Source organism: Symphodus melops, assembly GCF_947650265.1.
Source record: "Symphodus melops genome assembly, chromosome: 15".
NCBI lineage: Eukaryota > Metazoa > Chordata > Actinopteri > Labriformes > Labridae > Symphodus > Symphodus melops.
Genome location: NC_136705.1, coordinates 19240515 through 19257561, shown reverse-complemented (window position 1 = coordinate 19257561; position 17047 = coordinate 19240515). Strand labels below are relative to the sequence as shown.

General features: G+C 41.3%; 2 protein-coding genes across 3 annotated transcripts in view; one reads left to right on the top strand and one right to left on the bottom strand.

Moving 5' to 3' along the window:
• zcchc24 (zinc finger, CCHC domain containing 24) overlaps nucleotides 1-5082 on the bottom strand; it is a 37003-nt gene extending 31921 nt beyond the window's left edge. The window contains exons 1-2 of the mRNA XM_079363251.1: nucleotides 4555-5082; nucleotides 793-993 (exon numbers count right to left, since the gene is read on the bottom strand). Coding sequence (XP_079219377.1) covers nucleotides 793-993; nucleotides 4555-4794 — 441 coding nt within the window. The 5' untranslated portion in view covers nucleotides 4795-5082. The remainder of the gene's footprint in view (nucleotides 1-792; nucleotides 994-4554) is intronic.
• Nucleotides 5083-6902: 1820 nt separating this feature from the next.
• anxa11a (annexin A11a) lies at nucleotides 6903-16070 on the top strand. 2 transcript variants are annotated; one of them, XM_079362651.1, is made up of 15 exons: nucleotides 6903-7089; nucleotides 9766-10056; nucleotides 10845-10927; nucleotides 11545-11913; nucleotides 12160-12247; nucleotides 12361-12455; nucleotides 12770-12883; nucleotides 12980-13070; nucleotides 13359-13438; nucleotides 13520-13576; nucleotides 13667-13760; nucleotides 14059-14154; nucleotides 15233-15291; nucleotides 15388-15510; nucleotides 15597-16070. In XM_079362651.1, exons 2-15 carry the CDS (start codon nucleotides 9768-9770, stop codon nucleotides 15654-15656), a joined length of 1698 nt encoding a protein of 565 aa, XP_079218777.1. In that variant the 5' UTR covers nucleotides 6903-7089; nucleotides 9766-9767; the 3' UTR covers nucleotides 15657-16070. The 2 variants fall into 2 exon arrangements, with proteins under 2 accessions (XP_079218777.1, XP_079218778.1); XM_079362652.1 differs by having other exon boundaries at nucleotides 6909-7089; nucleotides 11692-11913.
• Nucleotides 16071-17047: the final 977 nt, after the last annotated feature.

The window sequence follows — 17047 nt, the reverse complement described above, 5'->3', positions numbered from 1 at the left end:
CACACTTCATTATGGAAAGTGTCGGAAATCGTTTAAAACCCATAATTCTCCTTGCCCTAGCCCTGATGATGTTTATATTTTGGGAAATGACAGCAGCTGAGACCACATTAGTTGCACATTAGCGTTCCTAACCTCCATGCTAGACCTCAGGATGGATTATTCATGGTGCCTCACATAGAACCTGCATCCCACCTGACTGAATCAGAAACTGGAAGGCAGAGGAATGCAACTGTGACTTTTCTTTTCGCTACATGTCAAAGAAGACGGCTGTTCTACGATTTGCTCCTGATTGTTCAAAATATGCTATGAGGCTAACGAGGCTAACAAGGCTAACGTAATCTGCTGCACTTTTGACTCTTGAATTAGCCCAACAAAGTTTATGTATCATGGCTAAAACGGATGGCGTCCTTTACTGTAATGATGTGGTAATTAAGATGCACACAAGTGCTTTTATACACACACTCGCACACATGACTACGGAAGACAGAGGCCAGCCTGTTTAACAAGTAGGTCAGACCACAGCCAAATAGAGAGAGAGCGAGAGAGGGAGAGTGAGGGAGAGAAAGACGGACATTGGCTGGATCAGGCACTGCTTTTAGTGCCATCACTGGCTTTAATTAAGAAAACGATAACTCACTGAAACAGCCAAAAGAATCATGCTAGACATCGGTTATTTTGATGCAAAATCTAAAGATATAAATCAAGTGCAAGGCAGGTAGAGTCCAAAATAAGAGGTTTTATGATGTTTAATGCCACGTAAACTGACTGGATTATATGTTTCGTGTGTCTTACCTGGGGGCAGTCTTTGATGTAATGGCCCTTGTTGAAGCACAGGTGGCACAGGTAGTTGGGTGGGGGTCTTTTGTTGGGTTTTCTGGGCTCTGAAGAAAGGGAAAGGTCTGAGAAATGGTCCGTCAGGGAGTTGAGTCCATCCACAATGTTGTTCAGGGAGCCATAGGGCGATACATTCTTATAGACGTTGTTGTTTAAGGCCTAGGAGATGAGAAAACGATTAGACAGGGCTCAATTTAAAGATATAATTCATAAATATTCATAAGTATTGCATTAAATGTAAACTGCAATCTTGGAGCCTTCACCCTTTATATACTGACAACCCAGGGGTGAGATTTATTTACATACAGCATGCTGGGACATCATTAAACACAAGACAGTATCACATGAAATGTTGCATTCCCAGTTTGGAGTGTTAAGATCTTGAGATAAATCACCAATTTCCACTGAGATCTGTCCATCCTATTTCTCTGTTAGATGCAAAAAAAAAAAAAAAAGAATATGAAGGGGGGGAAAAAAAACCCGTCCAAGATCATTTCTCTCATTAAATTCAGAACATCTGGCGAGAGGCCCAGCTGTGCTCATGAGCTGGAAAAGTACTGAGCATGTCCACAGAGAAAAAGACAGGACTTTACAGAGGATGACTCATTGTAAACAAGATGGGAGGCATGTTCCCTCGCCAGCCTGTGGAACATCAGTAATGTCACCATGCACTGTTAGCGGTAAACTAACCATGGTCAGTGTTTGCAGCATGCTGGGAGCCACAGAACGCAGCGGTGCACGCCACAGGGCCCAGTGAATCCATGGATGATGCCGTCTGAATATTAATAACGGGGAGAGCATTGCCTGCAGTGACTTATTATTCCATTCTCATTCATGTTGTCTTCTGCTCAAAATTCAGTCCGGAAACGACAGAAAGGAATTGACCCCTGGGTTAAATTATATCGATTTAAGGCCAGATGTTTATATTTCAACATCAGGTTTAAAAAAAAAAAAAAAAAAAAAAAAAAAAGTGGACAAGATGCTTAGCAGTTTAATATAGTCATTGGTCTTGAAATATTCAGTTTAACTGCACTAATAAATGTTTGAGTGGCACTTGCTAAGTGTGTGACACGATGAAATCCACAGATAACCTCTTCTTCATCCTTACAGTTTTTGTCCTTTTTGATGTTTGTGTCTGGGAAATGATGTTTAATGTTGCAGAGCACAGAAACATAAGACTTGGCAACCTGACAGAGGCAGAAAGCCAAATCTTTATCTGCAGCCTGTGAGATTGTCTTGCTAACCAGCTCCAGCTTTAAGACTCATGTTCATTTATTACATGTAGTCATCGTAAATCAAAGGGCCAGGCTCTAAAGTTTCTCAAGTTTTCCTTCAGCAGCACGTTTCCAGCTCTGTGTATTATCACTGCTGATGGAAAGGAAGATGTTTATGTGATGCTAAACATTAGCCTGCGTGGACATTGTTAAATTGGAACAAACACAAAGTTGATGTTTCTCACAGTTCTTAAGTATTTCTTCTTGTGTCAGACCAAAGGAAACTGATTTTCACACGCATCTGCTAATGGCCAGGAGGGATTGTTTATTTTGTGTGTCTGTGAGAGTGAAGAAGAGAGTCAGCGAGAGAGTGAGCAAGGAGAGTTTGTGTTTACTTGCATGGCGATTGATTTGTATGCATTGGCTTCGACAATGAGGATCAAGCTTGTTCCACGACCAATCATGTGTGTCCAAGTCGAGGTTGGGCAATTGCAGTAGATCAATTATCAAAGATCTGAGGTCCAGGGAAGAGGTTTCACAATGCAATCACACACCAATATAATTAAACCAGGGCTGTGGTTTATAGTGGAAAGTTAAAAAGGTGACTGATTGGATGCAGAATAAATTCCACAAGAAATTGCAATGAGGTGCATGAGTTCATACGGATTATTAATGTTTCTAATTTACATCGAAGGGTTTTTTTTTCTCTCTTTATCATAAAAGTCAATGAAGACAGAGAAAAAGTAACATGCATTTAAAAAAAAGCTACCATCAAACTGAGATTGTGGGTTAGCATTCTTGACATGTCCCCGAATGAACAACAAATTTGAGTTTTTATCACAATTCTACTTCAATTAGTCTGTTGTGTGATCCTTCATTGCAAAGAACAACCGCATTCTGCATTACTCATCTCATCATCAAATCTTTGCAGTGGTTTATTTTACTTGGCTTAGCCTGTAGAGTGAGTTGCAAAATCCCCCCCCAAAAAACCCCACCCCTTAAACCGTTTCCAGACTGCTTATGTTCTCTCAGTTTGAAACTCTTTATACTCATGCGAGTTGAATGGCATTACACAATTGCGTGTAATGTATAATGTGCACACCCCATTCTTCAGAGGACTGTTTCATGTTAAATGACTTCAAAAGGCCTCTATGGTTACCAGCATAGTAATGGACACCAGCTCGAGATGGGTGAATATACACTGTCCCTTCATGACAAGTGTTTCCAACACATCACATCACAGTAACATCGATCTAAGAAACTAAACTGTAGCATAATCAACAACAACAACAAGAAGGAAGCTTGTATCTTCTTTACACTGCCACCTTTCCTGCAGTATGTGATTCGCTTTTCTGTGTGCTGTGTGGGTTATGTTGAAGGGGGTGTGGTTGTGGTGGTGGGCTCCTTTTTTGCACTGTATGGTCTGCAGTATCAAGTTTGCCCCATGCATACATTACCAGCATGTATGTACCCTAAAATGACACACAGAGCTACAGGAATAGACAATATGTAAACAAGGATTGATTTTGTTTGCACAACTCGGTCTACTTGGAAACGGCAGAGCCCAGCAGGAGACTGCAGAGGAGGCCTGCTCTGTCCAGGCAGAGGTGTGCAGAAGAATGTCGACCTCCTTGCCTCTCTGATGAGAACTTATCTGAGTTTCATCTTCAATTTGAACTCACCTTAGCATAATGCCAGCCACCTTTCGATTAAATGACATTCAGTTGCCCTGAATGTTTTTTGGTTACATCGAAACTGCCTGCGTTTTATCTGGTCTTTCTGATATTTTCTTAACCTATTCTATGATGACATGTTCACATGTCCTTTTTTTCAACTGTTTTAGTCCAGGTATCCCTCCCAAAAAAATATCTATCATCTTGGTGCAGCACAAACCTGGTTAAAAAGAAATTAAAAACTGAGATGTTAATGGATGTGATATTTTCAGTGTATATAAAAAGGTTGCTATATTCATCTATTAAAGTTACTCATGGCTTTCATGAGCTTTGCCAACTAAATTAAATAAATTGATACAAAACAAAAAACTACCACATCCCAGCAATTCGAGGACAACTGAAAACTAAGTTTTTAGTCACACCACTACACAAGACTAAATCCTGGGGAATCAAAACTATGATTTATTTAGCACTCACAATAGTTAAGTGATATTTACATTCCTGTGTCATAATAAAAAATAAAAAAACATAGGGTATAACCTGGTGCATTAAATATGATGCCATTTGGTCTAACAGGAGGAGCTTTTAGAAATAAGCAGAAGTTTAATTTCTTATGTTTTCAAACCATTTGAAGTTATATAAGACAGCATGTTGGCACTGTTTATTCTACCAGAACAGCCCATGCTGTAGGCTACATGTTAAACTATTTGCTGCAAATACGCGGAACAGTCAAACAAATCAATCATGACGGTTTATTACTGAAGCAGATAAAACCACCATCCCACTATGACAGTCACCCCTCATAGGTTTGCCACATGCATGCCATCTTTCACCTCATTCCGCTGCAGCTGAAAGAAGTTGTTGAGATAGTTGGAGTTCAGGGAAGAGCTCAAGTCCGCCGCTGCGGGAGTCTTGCTGAAATTGAGATCCGGGTGGGAAGAGTTGGGTTCGGGTCTGAACGCGTCAAAAGCGCTGGTCTGGTGCGGGTCTTGCAAGGAGAGATAGACCCAGTTGAGAAGTTGGGCAGGCTGGTACACGGAGGCACTCGTGTCTATGGCAGACAACAAGCTCATCTTTCAATTCAAGTGGCAAAACTGGATTTTCCACCGCTGATTCTTGGACCGGTCTCAACTCTTTTTTTGCCGTCTTGCTTTTCCGTCCCTGTACCCCGGCAGATGGCAAGTGCTCCTTTTCTCTTGCCGTACAGGGGCCCTGTCCTCCTCGCGCCGGGAGCCTCGTCCCAGTTTGATGTTACTCAAAAGTCATTGCGCTAACATGTCAGTACAAAAAGTTTTCCCCTACTCCCCATGGCCCGCTATCTGCCTTTATTGCAGGGAGGCAGAGAGAGCCGTTTTGAATATGCAATGAGGGCGGCTCTACGTCATCGAAGACACTGGCCAATCAGCGCCCGGCATCTGTGAATATTCATTCTAAGCGAACTGGATGAGGCTGAACTGTTCCCCAGCCCATAGTCTGATAATACAAACTGTCCAGATCCACAGTTAACTTCATACATGTGGTGACATAAAGGCCTAGATATTTTTTTCTATACTATTTCTGAAGCATTGTGTCTCATCCAATTTTCTTACCTAGCCCACTTGCTTTTAAAATGTATCACTAATATTTGTTTTGTCAGTAGGCGTTAAGAGTGGGAGTGAGGAGGAATCATGCGTGTGCGTGCGTGCGTGTGTGCGTGTGTAAGTGGGAGAGGGGGTGGGAATAGGTGTTTTGTTTATTCAGGAACAAAAGTTTTTAGGTGAACCTAACTCGCTCATTTTGTGTGTGATGTATCGTCTTGCCCTAACTTTTATTGATTTGATATAGGCATATGCACGTAGCCTATGTGACTACATTATCTCAAAAACATTTAGAAATTAAACAAACTATTCTTGGTAAAACAGCACATGCAGAAAACACTGGAGAAAACAAAATATATAAGATAATCAATTATTACATTCACAACCTCTACCCAAACCTCTTCCCCCACCACAGCGCCTATGTGCACTCTACCGGCAGGCTGCAAGACCATCTAAATGTTTGTAAGAAAGGTTGAAAATGGCTCACTCTTGTGGTAAATATCAGTATCACACATTCACATGTGTACTCCAAACAATCAAAACAGTGACGTGGTGTATGCGGATATAAATAACACTTCCCTGTTGGCGAGTTTCACCAAAAGGCAATCACCTTCATCAGTAAAAAATCAGTCATGTAATATCTTAAAGAGGTCTAAGGCACTCAGAGGGTTATGCATAAAAAGTCCTTAATGCAACAGGGTTTGATTAATCACAATACGACAACACACATTTTTTCATAGTATTTATGATCAGTCTTATAGAACTAGTTTGTATTTATAGACCCTCATTTTGATTGCATTGTCTTAGTTCTCCAGAAAATTAAATTCAACAATGTATTCTTACTGTCTAAATAGTTGTAGTACTTTGTGTTTTACAATTATTGTTAAAACTAGTAATTACCCTTTGTATCTGCGTGTCATTAAACACATCATTAAAGGTGCACTGCGGAGTTTCAGTAGAGAAATGTGAACGTTTGAGAAATTGACAGACTTTGTGGTATATACTAAATAACTTTATACCCAAACAATCCTCAGATGAATATTTGGTCGCTTGTGTATTTTGGAACTTGTCAGGTTGTGTTTGTGAACCTGTAACTTTACTGCTAGATTTATAGATCCAAACAGTGTTCCAGGGACCCTTTGTTTCTCCTTTGGTTAGAGTTAAGTTTATTTAGTTCAAAGTTGTCAGAATATAATTGTTTCACTTCTCCAAACTTTCACATTTCACCGCTAAAGAGAAACCTAACCTATACCTGAGCTGAGGTCTGTAAATGTATAAGTTCTTTTAAAGGCTCGAGAGAAAAGCAATGTTTTATCTTTCTCAGTTTTCTCAGTTAAGTTTGTATTAAGTGTGTGTGTTTATCTTTTTCTTCTGGAAAGCACATTTGGTTTAGGTTTGTATGAAATGTGCTACTATACAAATAAAATAGAATTGAACCTTTTAACGCCTCTCTTAGCGTTTTGGTAAAGCTAACTTGGACAGGAGATAGGCCTATAGTTTGTTTCAGACGACACCTATGAAAATATGTAGGCCTACCCAGCGCCATATGGGCCTACCTATTGTCATATGTGACGTTGATCGGTCACATTTTCCATCATGTCATTGATGTTCATTCATGTCAGTGTCCTGTGTTGACTGTGGTCACGTGGTCAGAGGAGAGCCGCTCCGTATGTCAGATGGGTGGGTGCCTTAAATGGAAAGTACGAGTCCCACCCACACCAGTTAAATACAGTCAATACCAAGACTGGAAAAGAAATACTTCGTCCAGGAAGAGACTTCGAGCAGACTAAAGTAAGTGTTAGAATCCTTACAACGACTAAAACAGGCGGAAACTACCACCCAGAAATGCTACAAGCTAACATTATAAGTTATATTTCGATAAGTAGCGACTATTTAGGAAGTGTTTGTGTGGCTTTCTTCGATAGCATACCAACCTTAAGTTATTACAGGTTTACCAATGCTAAAGTAATCATGCAAAGCTACCATATGCGCAAAGCTTCCTACTGTTAGCAAAATGTGCTTTATTTATGGTTAGCTAAGTGGCTTTAGCTCTCAGGTTGAGGTAGCGCAGGGTTTACATGACAGGGTTTTTATCTTGAAGGATTATGTAAATCGTGCTGGGAGTCTGACTTGTACAGGCCTGAAACAACAAGCGTTTCATGATCTGGCACAAACAGAAACTTCAGCTCGTGTTTAGCTCAACTTTTCCTGTCCGGAATCCATCAGTTTAAACTAATCCGTGCAGTTTACTTACTCACATTTTATGTTAATTATTTATAACAGAGCTAGTTTTTGACCTCCATGAGATAAAGGCATTAAGTGAGACAACACATAGAGGGGAAATAAAAGAAGCTACAATCACAGGATGCTAAGGTGTAGTAATAGTCCCTGTGTTTGTGTTTCCCTGTGGTGCACTCTGGAGTTTTGGTAGAGAAAAGTGAAGAATGGTAAATGTACAGATTGTGTTGTATGTGTTCATAAGTCTACACACATTGTAGAGTTACTATTTGAAGATGGTTGAAGGAGTTGTAGGTGGAGGGTCTGCAACACTGACACCATCACTCTCCTGGTACTTTAATATCTCCAAGCAGTGTTCAGGGACATTTATTTTCTTTGAATTAAGTTTGTGTATTATTTTCTGAAAATATAGCATAGAACTGTTTCACTTCTTCAACTGTAAAATGCTACGACCAAATCTCCACAGTGCACCTTTAAGGACCTAACATAATATTTGTATAAAATCTCACAGAGGATAATCAAACAATCAGCACAATACAAAGAAAAAAAAAACAAACAAAAGAAAAGTTCATGAAAAATAAGGCGGTGGTGGATTTTACTAAAAAAAAAAAAAATCACAACAGCAACATTTCACACACAATCAATAAAGCAATTGGAGTTAAACAAAAAACTGGAGCAAGGACACACATATACAATTAAAGAGGGCAAGGAAACAAAACACACATTTTGACAAATCGATTCTGATCATTCTTGAAATCAAGCTGGAGTACATTGTTGTACTGTCTCTGCATTGTGTCACATCAGTGAAGGTTGTTACCTCACACTGGTGACTTCATTTTCCGAGTTTCTGGCTCTGAAGAGATATCGATCTCTGTTAGCACTCTTCACTCCCTCAGCAAATATGACTGAGCATCAGTCTTTCTTTAGGTTTTGCATGCGTGTCCTGTGGTTTCATCAGGTCGGAGTTTTTTCACAGTTCTACGTGCTGAAGCAGGTGGTTGTGGTGTTTCTTCACTTGAACAGAAATTGAATGTGATGTGTTGAAACCTCCAAAAGTAACGGACCTTTTCGAGTCTTGTTTGTCCTGACTGAAAGTCGTGTAGCTGTAAATATTGGTGCTTTGAGTCAGCATCAGCTCTACTGTGTTTGCCCTGAGCAGCAGCGCCTGAAGGGGCAGTGTGTGAGATGTTAGAAGTGTTTACTTGACACCCAACTATACAGACTGTGACTGGATACATTTACCCTCCTATGATCCATGAGTGGGATTAGTTCACCTCTGTATACCCTGTGTCATGTGATTAATCAAACACATCTTTGATTGAGTAATGGACTCTGTAAAGTTAATATCAATCAAGATTACCGTTTGATTCAGATGCACAAAAATCAGTCTTACCACAAAACTTAAAATTCAAGCTTAAAGTAAAATTCTCTCACCACTTCTCAGCTCAGTGTATGTAATCCAACAGCCTTAGAATAAGATAGATAGATAGATAGATAGATAGATAGATAGATAGATAGATAGATACTTTATTGATCCCGAGGGAAATTCAAGGCATCCAGTAGCAGTATACAGACAGGCAGGACACAAGACATTAGTTACAATACACACCCGCTGTCCCCCCTCCCCTCTGTATACAATAATCCCCCAAACAAGATTTAGCAGCCCCTATGTGACTAAGAGTAAACATAATTATATGTTAAACCTGTGCAGTTAGCATTAGCAATTAGACTTAAAACTTCTGGGAAGTTTCCCTTTATGACATTGCTCTGACTGTGACTTTTATATTGCTAAACTCAAAGTAAAGATTAGATAGCTAAAGAAGCTCATAATGGGGAAATAGTAGCCCCATAGGAGTTTATGTAGAAGAATTACACTTCTCTGAGAAGCTCATCTGTGACCTCTTATATCACAACCAGCTGCGTATATGACGAGACATGTTACTCCACTGTATTTCTGGAAAATTCAGATAGCTTATGTCTTAGTCAGTTAGAGATTCAGTCCAGCGGAGAAGCCGAGGAGGGACAGGTTTATAGCAGGGTGTGTCTTCACTCTCTTTTTGCTATCTTATGCTTTCAGTGTTTTCAGCTTGCTTTAACCGTGTAGTGTTCGGTCTTAGCGTTCTTTGCTAACACATGAAGAACATGTGATCGAGGCGGGTGGTTCTAACATGGATAATTATAGGTTATGATGGGAGCTGTTTGAATGATTCATCATGTTGATGTTTGCAGCCATGAGCTACCCCGGATACCCCCCTCAGGCAGGCGGATACCCACCACAGCCTGGGGCCTACCCTCCTCAGCCTGGAGCTTACCCTCCTCAAGCAGGAGGCTACCCGCCGCAGCAGAGCGCATACCCCCCTCAGCCCGGGGGCTATCCTCCACAAGCTGGTGGCTATCCACCACAAGCTGGTGGCTATCCACCACAGTCAGGAGGCTATCCACCACAGGCTGGGGGCTACCCGCCTCAGGCTGGAGGCTACCCGCCTCAGGCTGGGGGCTACCCACAGGCACTACCAGCAGGTAAGCCATGTTTTCACACCGTTAAAGACATTTCAAAACGCATCGAACATTGTACAGGCAACATGAAATCTCGTAGTGGTTGGAAACAAAGAGCCCTGCTCTGCCAAAAATGTACAACATCCGCCGGTTGGCATTTGTAAAGTTTACTTTTTTTCTGTCTTGTTCGAAATATAAACTCTCAAAGGATTTGTTTTTTGGCGCGGGATAGCCTAGCGGTTATGTCGTGATCCCCGTGTACAAAGGCTGCAGTCATATGGGCCACGGGTTTCAATTTGACCTCTGCCCTTTGAGACATGTAAGCCCCCACTCTCTTCAGCTGTCCTGTGTTCATAAAAGAAGAAAATAGACATGTGACATAAGCGAGTTTTAAATTTATAAAACAGGCTAATAATGCCTACTTTGACATGGAGTAGAGATAAAGAGGGATGTGTTTTTGGTCAAAGTTTTCTGGTCCCTATTTTCGGAATAGTGAGTCAGTAGTTTAGTGTTGGTAGGCAGCAGCGATCATGGGACTTCTGGTTAACAGAGTGGAATTTTTTTCTTTTTTCCTTAAAAACAAACAAACCTCTGCTGTTGCTAAGAGAAGCCAGTCCCACAACCCTTCTTCAACATAATGCCCTCATTCTCTGCCCAGCACGTCTCCACCTACATGTAAACTAGTTGGAATGGGAGTAAAAGGAACCTTCAGGAAAAAAAAACGTTGTTCCCTTCCCAGTCAAATATTCCCAAAACTTATCATTTACATCCTCAGCTCCTCTGAACAGCTTTGTCTTTGTTGTCTGCTGCAGGCGGCTGGGGAGGTGGCCCTGCTGGTGGATATCCCACAATTGGTCTGGACAATTTATCTAACCCTGGATACAATGCTGGCATGGTGAGCTTACCCGACAACCTTATTACCTTCCACCCAGCGCATTTGTTTTAAAATGTGATAACACCATTGCGTTGAATAATGCAGTTAAAATGAGTCACACAGCCGTTCATGGAATATTGCATCCTATCATTTACGGTAAGACTTTTCCAAAGTCTGCGTCTTCAAATCCTCTGCATTGCAATTTTCTTTGTCAGCTTCTCCATGAAGGTCTTTGCATGAGAAGAGCAGTCACACACTTCCTCCTTGTCTACTCTGCTCACACTTTTTAAATTCGCATGCAACTCTTTCTTAGTTTCCGGATTCATTGTCTTTTCTATCATGAACTTTTATCTGTGTCGTCATGAATGTTCATTTCCATCTAAAGATTCAAGTATGGCCACACTTTGTTTGGATAATGCTTGAACACAAGTCCACCGAAAAGAAACTCAAAAACATCAGAACATTAGCTTCAGTATCTGTACTGAAGTAAGATTTGGGATTAAGGTGCGTTTTCTTTGACGTTTGACAAATGTTGACAATTTATACTCTCAAATCCAAACAAGGTGTGACCAGCTACCTACTAAACTCTTCACAGAGTTGTACATATACTATGAGATTCCAATCTTTCCGCATCACAGGCCAGCCAGATCTCTGCAGGGATGGGGGGTCATCCCCCAAACCCCTCCATGTTCACCCAAACCCCTGGGGGGTACCCATCCGCCCCTCAGCCTAGCGGGTATGGTGCCCCCGTCCCTAACCAACAGTCATTTGGCCTGTACCCACAGCCAGGAGGAACCATGCCTCAACCCCAAGGCCCAGGGATGGGATACCCAGGTCAGCCCGGGCAACCAATGCCCGGATACCCACGGGTACCATCACCCAATCCGCCCATGGCTGGTTACGGAGCAGCACCAGCTCCCATGCCAGGATACCCTCAAGTCCCTTCAACAAATCCATCCATGCCAGCCTACGGAGGAGGAGCCATGCCAATTGCTCCAGCTATCAATGTAGGAAACGCTGGATAATAATAATAATAATACTTAAAATGATTAACTATATGACTTATTACCTATATTTATTTTTTTTATTCTCTTGTAACTGCAGGACAGAGTCCAAGAATAAATTTGTCTTATCTTGTGTTTCTTGTTCCATGTGTTCAATAAGCACACACCAATCAATGGTTTATACTTTTACAATGTCATGTAAAGCAGAGTTAACGTTTTGCACAATGGAAATTGCTTTATTGTTACCAGAGAGGATTCAGAGGAACAATCAAGGACTTCCCTGGAGCGGATCCACTCAGAGACTCGGAGGTTCTGCGGAAGGCCATGAAGGGCTTTGGTGAGTACTGCAGACAGAGAGGGTAATGGGTTGATATGTTATTTATTAGTATATTTGTAAATGTTACGATGTTCTATCTGACTGACTCCCATCATTTGGCCTTGTCTGTTTAGGAACTGATGAACAAGCCATCATCGATTTACTGGGGAGTCGCTCCAACAAGCAGCGTGTGCCTCTGCTGCGCTCCTACAAAACCGCCTACGGAAAGGTAACAGTTCTCCTCCGATTATTAAAGATGATATGCTTTTTGTCTGACACCCGGTGACATTTTATATTATTAAAAGATGGAAATTCAAACAAAACATTTCCATATATAGACTCGTTTGTGGCTGAGTTTACGTAAAGCCGAAGCATATGATGATGATGACAAACAGACAACAGGTGGCGGTGCTGCCAGTCAGACAGAGCAGGGATTGGATGTCCGCAGAGCTCATTATAGATGTGCCACAGAGCTGCAGTACGCATTTCACAGCAGCAGTTAATTGTGGTTTAGAGTTATTCCAAGCATGTTTCCATTTTCAGGATCTGATTAAGGACCTGCATTCAGAACTGTCTGGAGACTTCAGGAACCTCGTCATGGCCACATTGAAGACCCCATCTGAGTTTGATGCCTCCGAGCTCCACAGTGCCATAAAGGTCGGCGTCTTAAGCTGTTCTAATAACAAAGTGCGTCCTGTTAAGATGTGCTTTATTTCTTAAGGTTCATTAATCATTGTTCTGACTTCCTAACAGGGAGCTGGAACTGATGAAGCCTGCCTGATAGAGATCCTGTCCTCCCGCTCCAACGCTGAAATCAAGGAGATTAACCGTATTTACAAACAAGGTGAGATGCCTCAAAGGCTGTGCATGCTCTACTGCCCCCTACAGCTCGATACTCGTTCATCAGACAGCGTCCAACAGTGTGTGGAAAGACTCTCATTATAGGATGGATTAGCTGCATGTAGCTTCATCTCACTTCCCCCATTTATACATTGAAGCTATGTGATGGACAGTGTCATTTTCTATGCATACATATTGATCTACGATAAAAGTTTCACAGCTTTAAAGTAAATCTAGTTCAGACATGTTTTGAGTCTGTGTCAAATATTTATTTTACTTTTATTTTTTTCAGATTACAAGAAGACACTGGAGAGTGCCATTTCTGGAGATACTTCAGGTCACTTCCGTAGGCTCCTGGTCTCTCTCGCACAGGTACAGATTGGATAGAAGTGACTGAGTCCACCAGCATGACTTTCAGATGGAATTACAGGTATTTGCCTCCTTATTTCGTAGGGCAATCGTGACGAACGAGAACATGTGGACGTCTCTCTGGCTAAACAAGATGCTCAGGTAAAGTGCTCATCGATCGTTCGTCCTTCGATGGTTTACCTCGACCCTAATTGTTCCCATGTTGACCAAATGCGCGTTTGTTCCTTACAGAGCCTGTACGCTGCTGGAGAGAACAAGCTGGGAACAGATGAGTCCAAATTCAATGCAATCCTGTGTGCAAGGAGCAAACCTCACCTCAGAGCAGGTAAAGTCAACATGAAACTATCCATTAAAAAGTGAGAACAAAGTCGTACAAAGATTGTATTCCTTCATTTACCTCCTGACTAACTGGTGTGTGTGTGTGTGTGTGTGTGTGTGTGTGTGTGTGTGTGTGTGTGTGTGTGTGTGTGTGTGTGTGTGTGTGTGTGTGTGTGTGTGTGTGTGTGTGTGTGTGTGTGTGTGTGTGTGTGTGTGTGTGTGTGTGTGTGTGTGTGTGTGTGTGTGTGTGTGTGTGTGTGTGTGTGTGTGTGTGTGTGTGTGTGTGTGTGTGTGTGTGTGTTTAGTGTTCCTCGAGTACCAGCGCATGTGTGGCAGAGACATCGAGAAGAGCATCAACAGGGAGATGTCAGGAGACCTTGAGAGTGGCATGTTGGCAGTGGGTAAGACTACACACACAGCTATTCAAAGGTCACACCCATGCATTGTTCCAGTCAGAGTCTGCTCCACATAATAACTAATGACGAGGGTAGAGCGTGCTTAATTGTATTACTAGTTTGACTTAAAAATGTAACCCTTAAACATTTCCATGCTCACACGCAGTATTAAAGCTACCTGACCTTGAGAAGTGTTGCTGCTCAATGCATAATCTGTTGTTTTTGTTTTCTCTCTTTGTTTGTGTCCCACTTTGCTCAGGGTTATGGTACAGTAACTTGTTTATAGATGTGTTTGGTTTTTTTGATTCTCCATTTGTTTTCATTGTGAGCTGGTGTGCGCTGCAGTGCTCTGTGTGTTTCATCTCAGTCTTTCAGTCCGTGTACCATGTTTTTGCAAATGATTTCACATGTTTATAATTTCAAACCCCCTTTTATTTTTTTTTTAAGATGTGTCAGTCAATATTCTGTTGCTGGAACAAAAACATCCCTGGCTTTGTGTGCGTTTAAAAAAATAAACTGTTTATGATCAAAAAAATATCTGTCAGACTGAAAACAGCACTCGAACCAAGTTGGTTTTCTGCCACATGTAAATGTAAATCTAACATTTACTCTCCTCTTACTTCTGATTTTGGTCTCCACCAATAGCGTGGCATAATATTGGCTCTCGTTTGTGCTGTACGGCTGGCATACAGTCAGTTTATTGGAGCAGTGTTGTAGTTGTTTAGATGAAAGGTAAAGGAACTCGCCTCATAAACGCTCACAACTCAGTCGGGCTTCAGACAGGCCTGTTATTACGTGTGACTTCACAGTCGTAATGGTGGTTCGGTTAAATATAAAACATATTGATTAATGCAGCTTAGATTGTTCTTGTTGCCATCTGTACTTCTTCTTTTTGATGTGTGCAGCACGACTTTTTAAAGCTCACACTCCACATCGAGCATCGCCGTCTTCATCCTCCTCACTCTGCAGGGCCGCACTCTGCAGTGTGTCCTTTACCACAGCACTGCAGTGATGTTTTTGTTGTTAGACACAGTGAATGTGTGCTTTGAGCTGGTGTTTTTTAATGACCTGTTCTCGCTTTCAGTGAAGTGTATTAAGAACACACCTGCCTACTTTGCTGAGAGACTCTACAAGGCCATGAAGGTGAGGCACCCTGACTCGTGTCATGTAAATGTTCTGCTGTCGTCGTAGTGCTTCATTGTCATTATGTCATACTTATGTGTGTGCGCACGTGTTCAGGGAGCTGGAACCAAAGACAGAACTCTGATCCGTATCATGGTCTCCCGTTCTGAAGTTGACATGCTGGATATCCGCCAGGAATATGTCAAAAACTACGGCAAGTCGCTGTACACACACATCTCTGTAAGTATCTTCTTCATGGAATGGATTATTGATCTTTGCAAAGCATTATGTGTGACGTGTCTCATGACCATTTGTATTATTGACAGGGAGACACATCAGGAGATTACAAGAAGCTTCTACTGAAGTTCTGCGGGGGCAGTGACTAAAAAGGGAATGGTGTCTACTACATTATAAAAAATGTTCTATATATAGAAATATATATCAACTTCTTGCTTCTCTCTATGCACTATACACAAACTGCAATCTTGCATGCCATACCAGTTCTATCAATGAAGTGTTTGTTTTGAGAATATCATGTTTGCCACATTTGGATTATTTTCTTTATACAAATGCACTTAAAGTTTTATATTTTCATATTTTGTTTGATATTCTTGGTCATACAATAAATGTGTATCAGATTTAAAACATAATTTTAGGAGCTGTATAATTTTAAGATGTTTTATTCTAATGGTGCCAATATAAATGGATATCTAATGTCGGGAACTTTTACCAGCTCATCTCTCATGTTCAGCATAGCTGAATAAGGTATGAGATAGAATAAATAGCAGCTATGTACCAAAGTTGTCTGTGAGTGTTTTCAGTTGTTTACTCTTTTCTTTACTTTGTGCAGCACTTGTAACAGATGCATTATTTTGTAAACCTGCCATTGTGACATTCAAGCATTACATTTCATGATTGTTGGTGACTTTTTCTGCATTCAATAAATATTGAAAATGAAAATGCACATTGGAAATTGCAGTTGCAACATGCATTGACATTTTTAAACACTACAAGCATCATTTAACAGGCCTTATACATTTGTTTATTCATATGAAAGTCATGCCCATGAGTATCTTTTGTAAGTGTTTGGACGTCCTTGTGACTGCTGTGAATCTCTTTACATAGTATTACATTTCTTTTTCCAGTAGAGGGCAGTAATGATTCAAAGAACTACAAGAAAACTGGGAAAATCAACAAGCAGAGCTCCTCACAAATTCTTGCCAGTTTAGGATAAATCACTATATGATGGCATTGGATCAATAACTCAAGGCCCAATTCATTCGCAATTCAAGACAAGAGAACAAGTGACCTAGTTATCTGACACTAAATATAGTCCGAAGACTCAGTCACATAACAACAAATTGGTTTTGACTCTTAAATACACTGAATTTCACTCAATCAATACAGATACATACCCCTCTGTTCCCTCGAGGGGTGTGAGGTCACCGTGCACTACTGCACACAGAGCTCTAGATACCTTATTACATCCTGTTGGCTTCACTTAAAATACCGCTGAATGCACTTGACTGTAGAGACATGGCTCTGCTCAGCTGGCTCCTCTGTGAATGTGCGAGTTAACTGCACTGCAATCAATAGCTCGGTGAGGTGAGGAGGGGGGGAGCTTGTGGAATTAATGGCATCCATAAAGCTGCTTTGGCCACATAAAAAAAGTCAAGCATGTCTGCAGTGGTGTCGGGGAGGGGGTACACTTGGGTAGCAGCCCTGCTGGAAGAATCATGTTCAACTTGACTAGAGATGGCAGGAAAAGCTTGAGGGG

What these genes read in the sequence shown, in the direction of transcription:
- anxa11a (XM_079362651.1), top strand. Translation starts at nt 9,768, where the DNA reads ATGAGCTACCCCGGATACCCCCCTCAGGCAGGCGGATACCCACCACAG. An exon ending in CAAACCTCACCTCAGAGCAG is followed by an intron (nt 13,761 to 14,058) that starts GTAAAGTCAACA and finishes GTGTGTGTTTAG; the next exon opens with TGTTCCTCGAGTACCAGCGC. An exon ending in GAGTGGCATGTTGGCAGTGG is followed by an intron (nt 14,155 to 15,232) that starts GTAAGACTACAC and finishes TCTCGCTTTCAG; the next exon opens with TGAAGTGTATTAAGAACACA.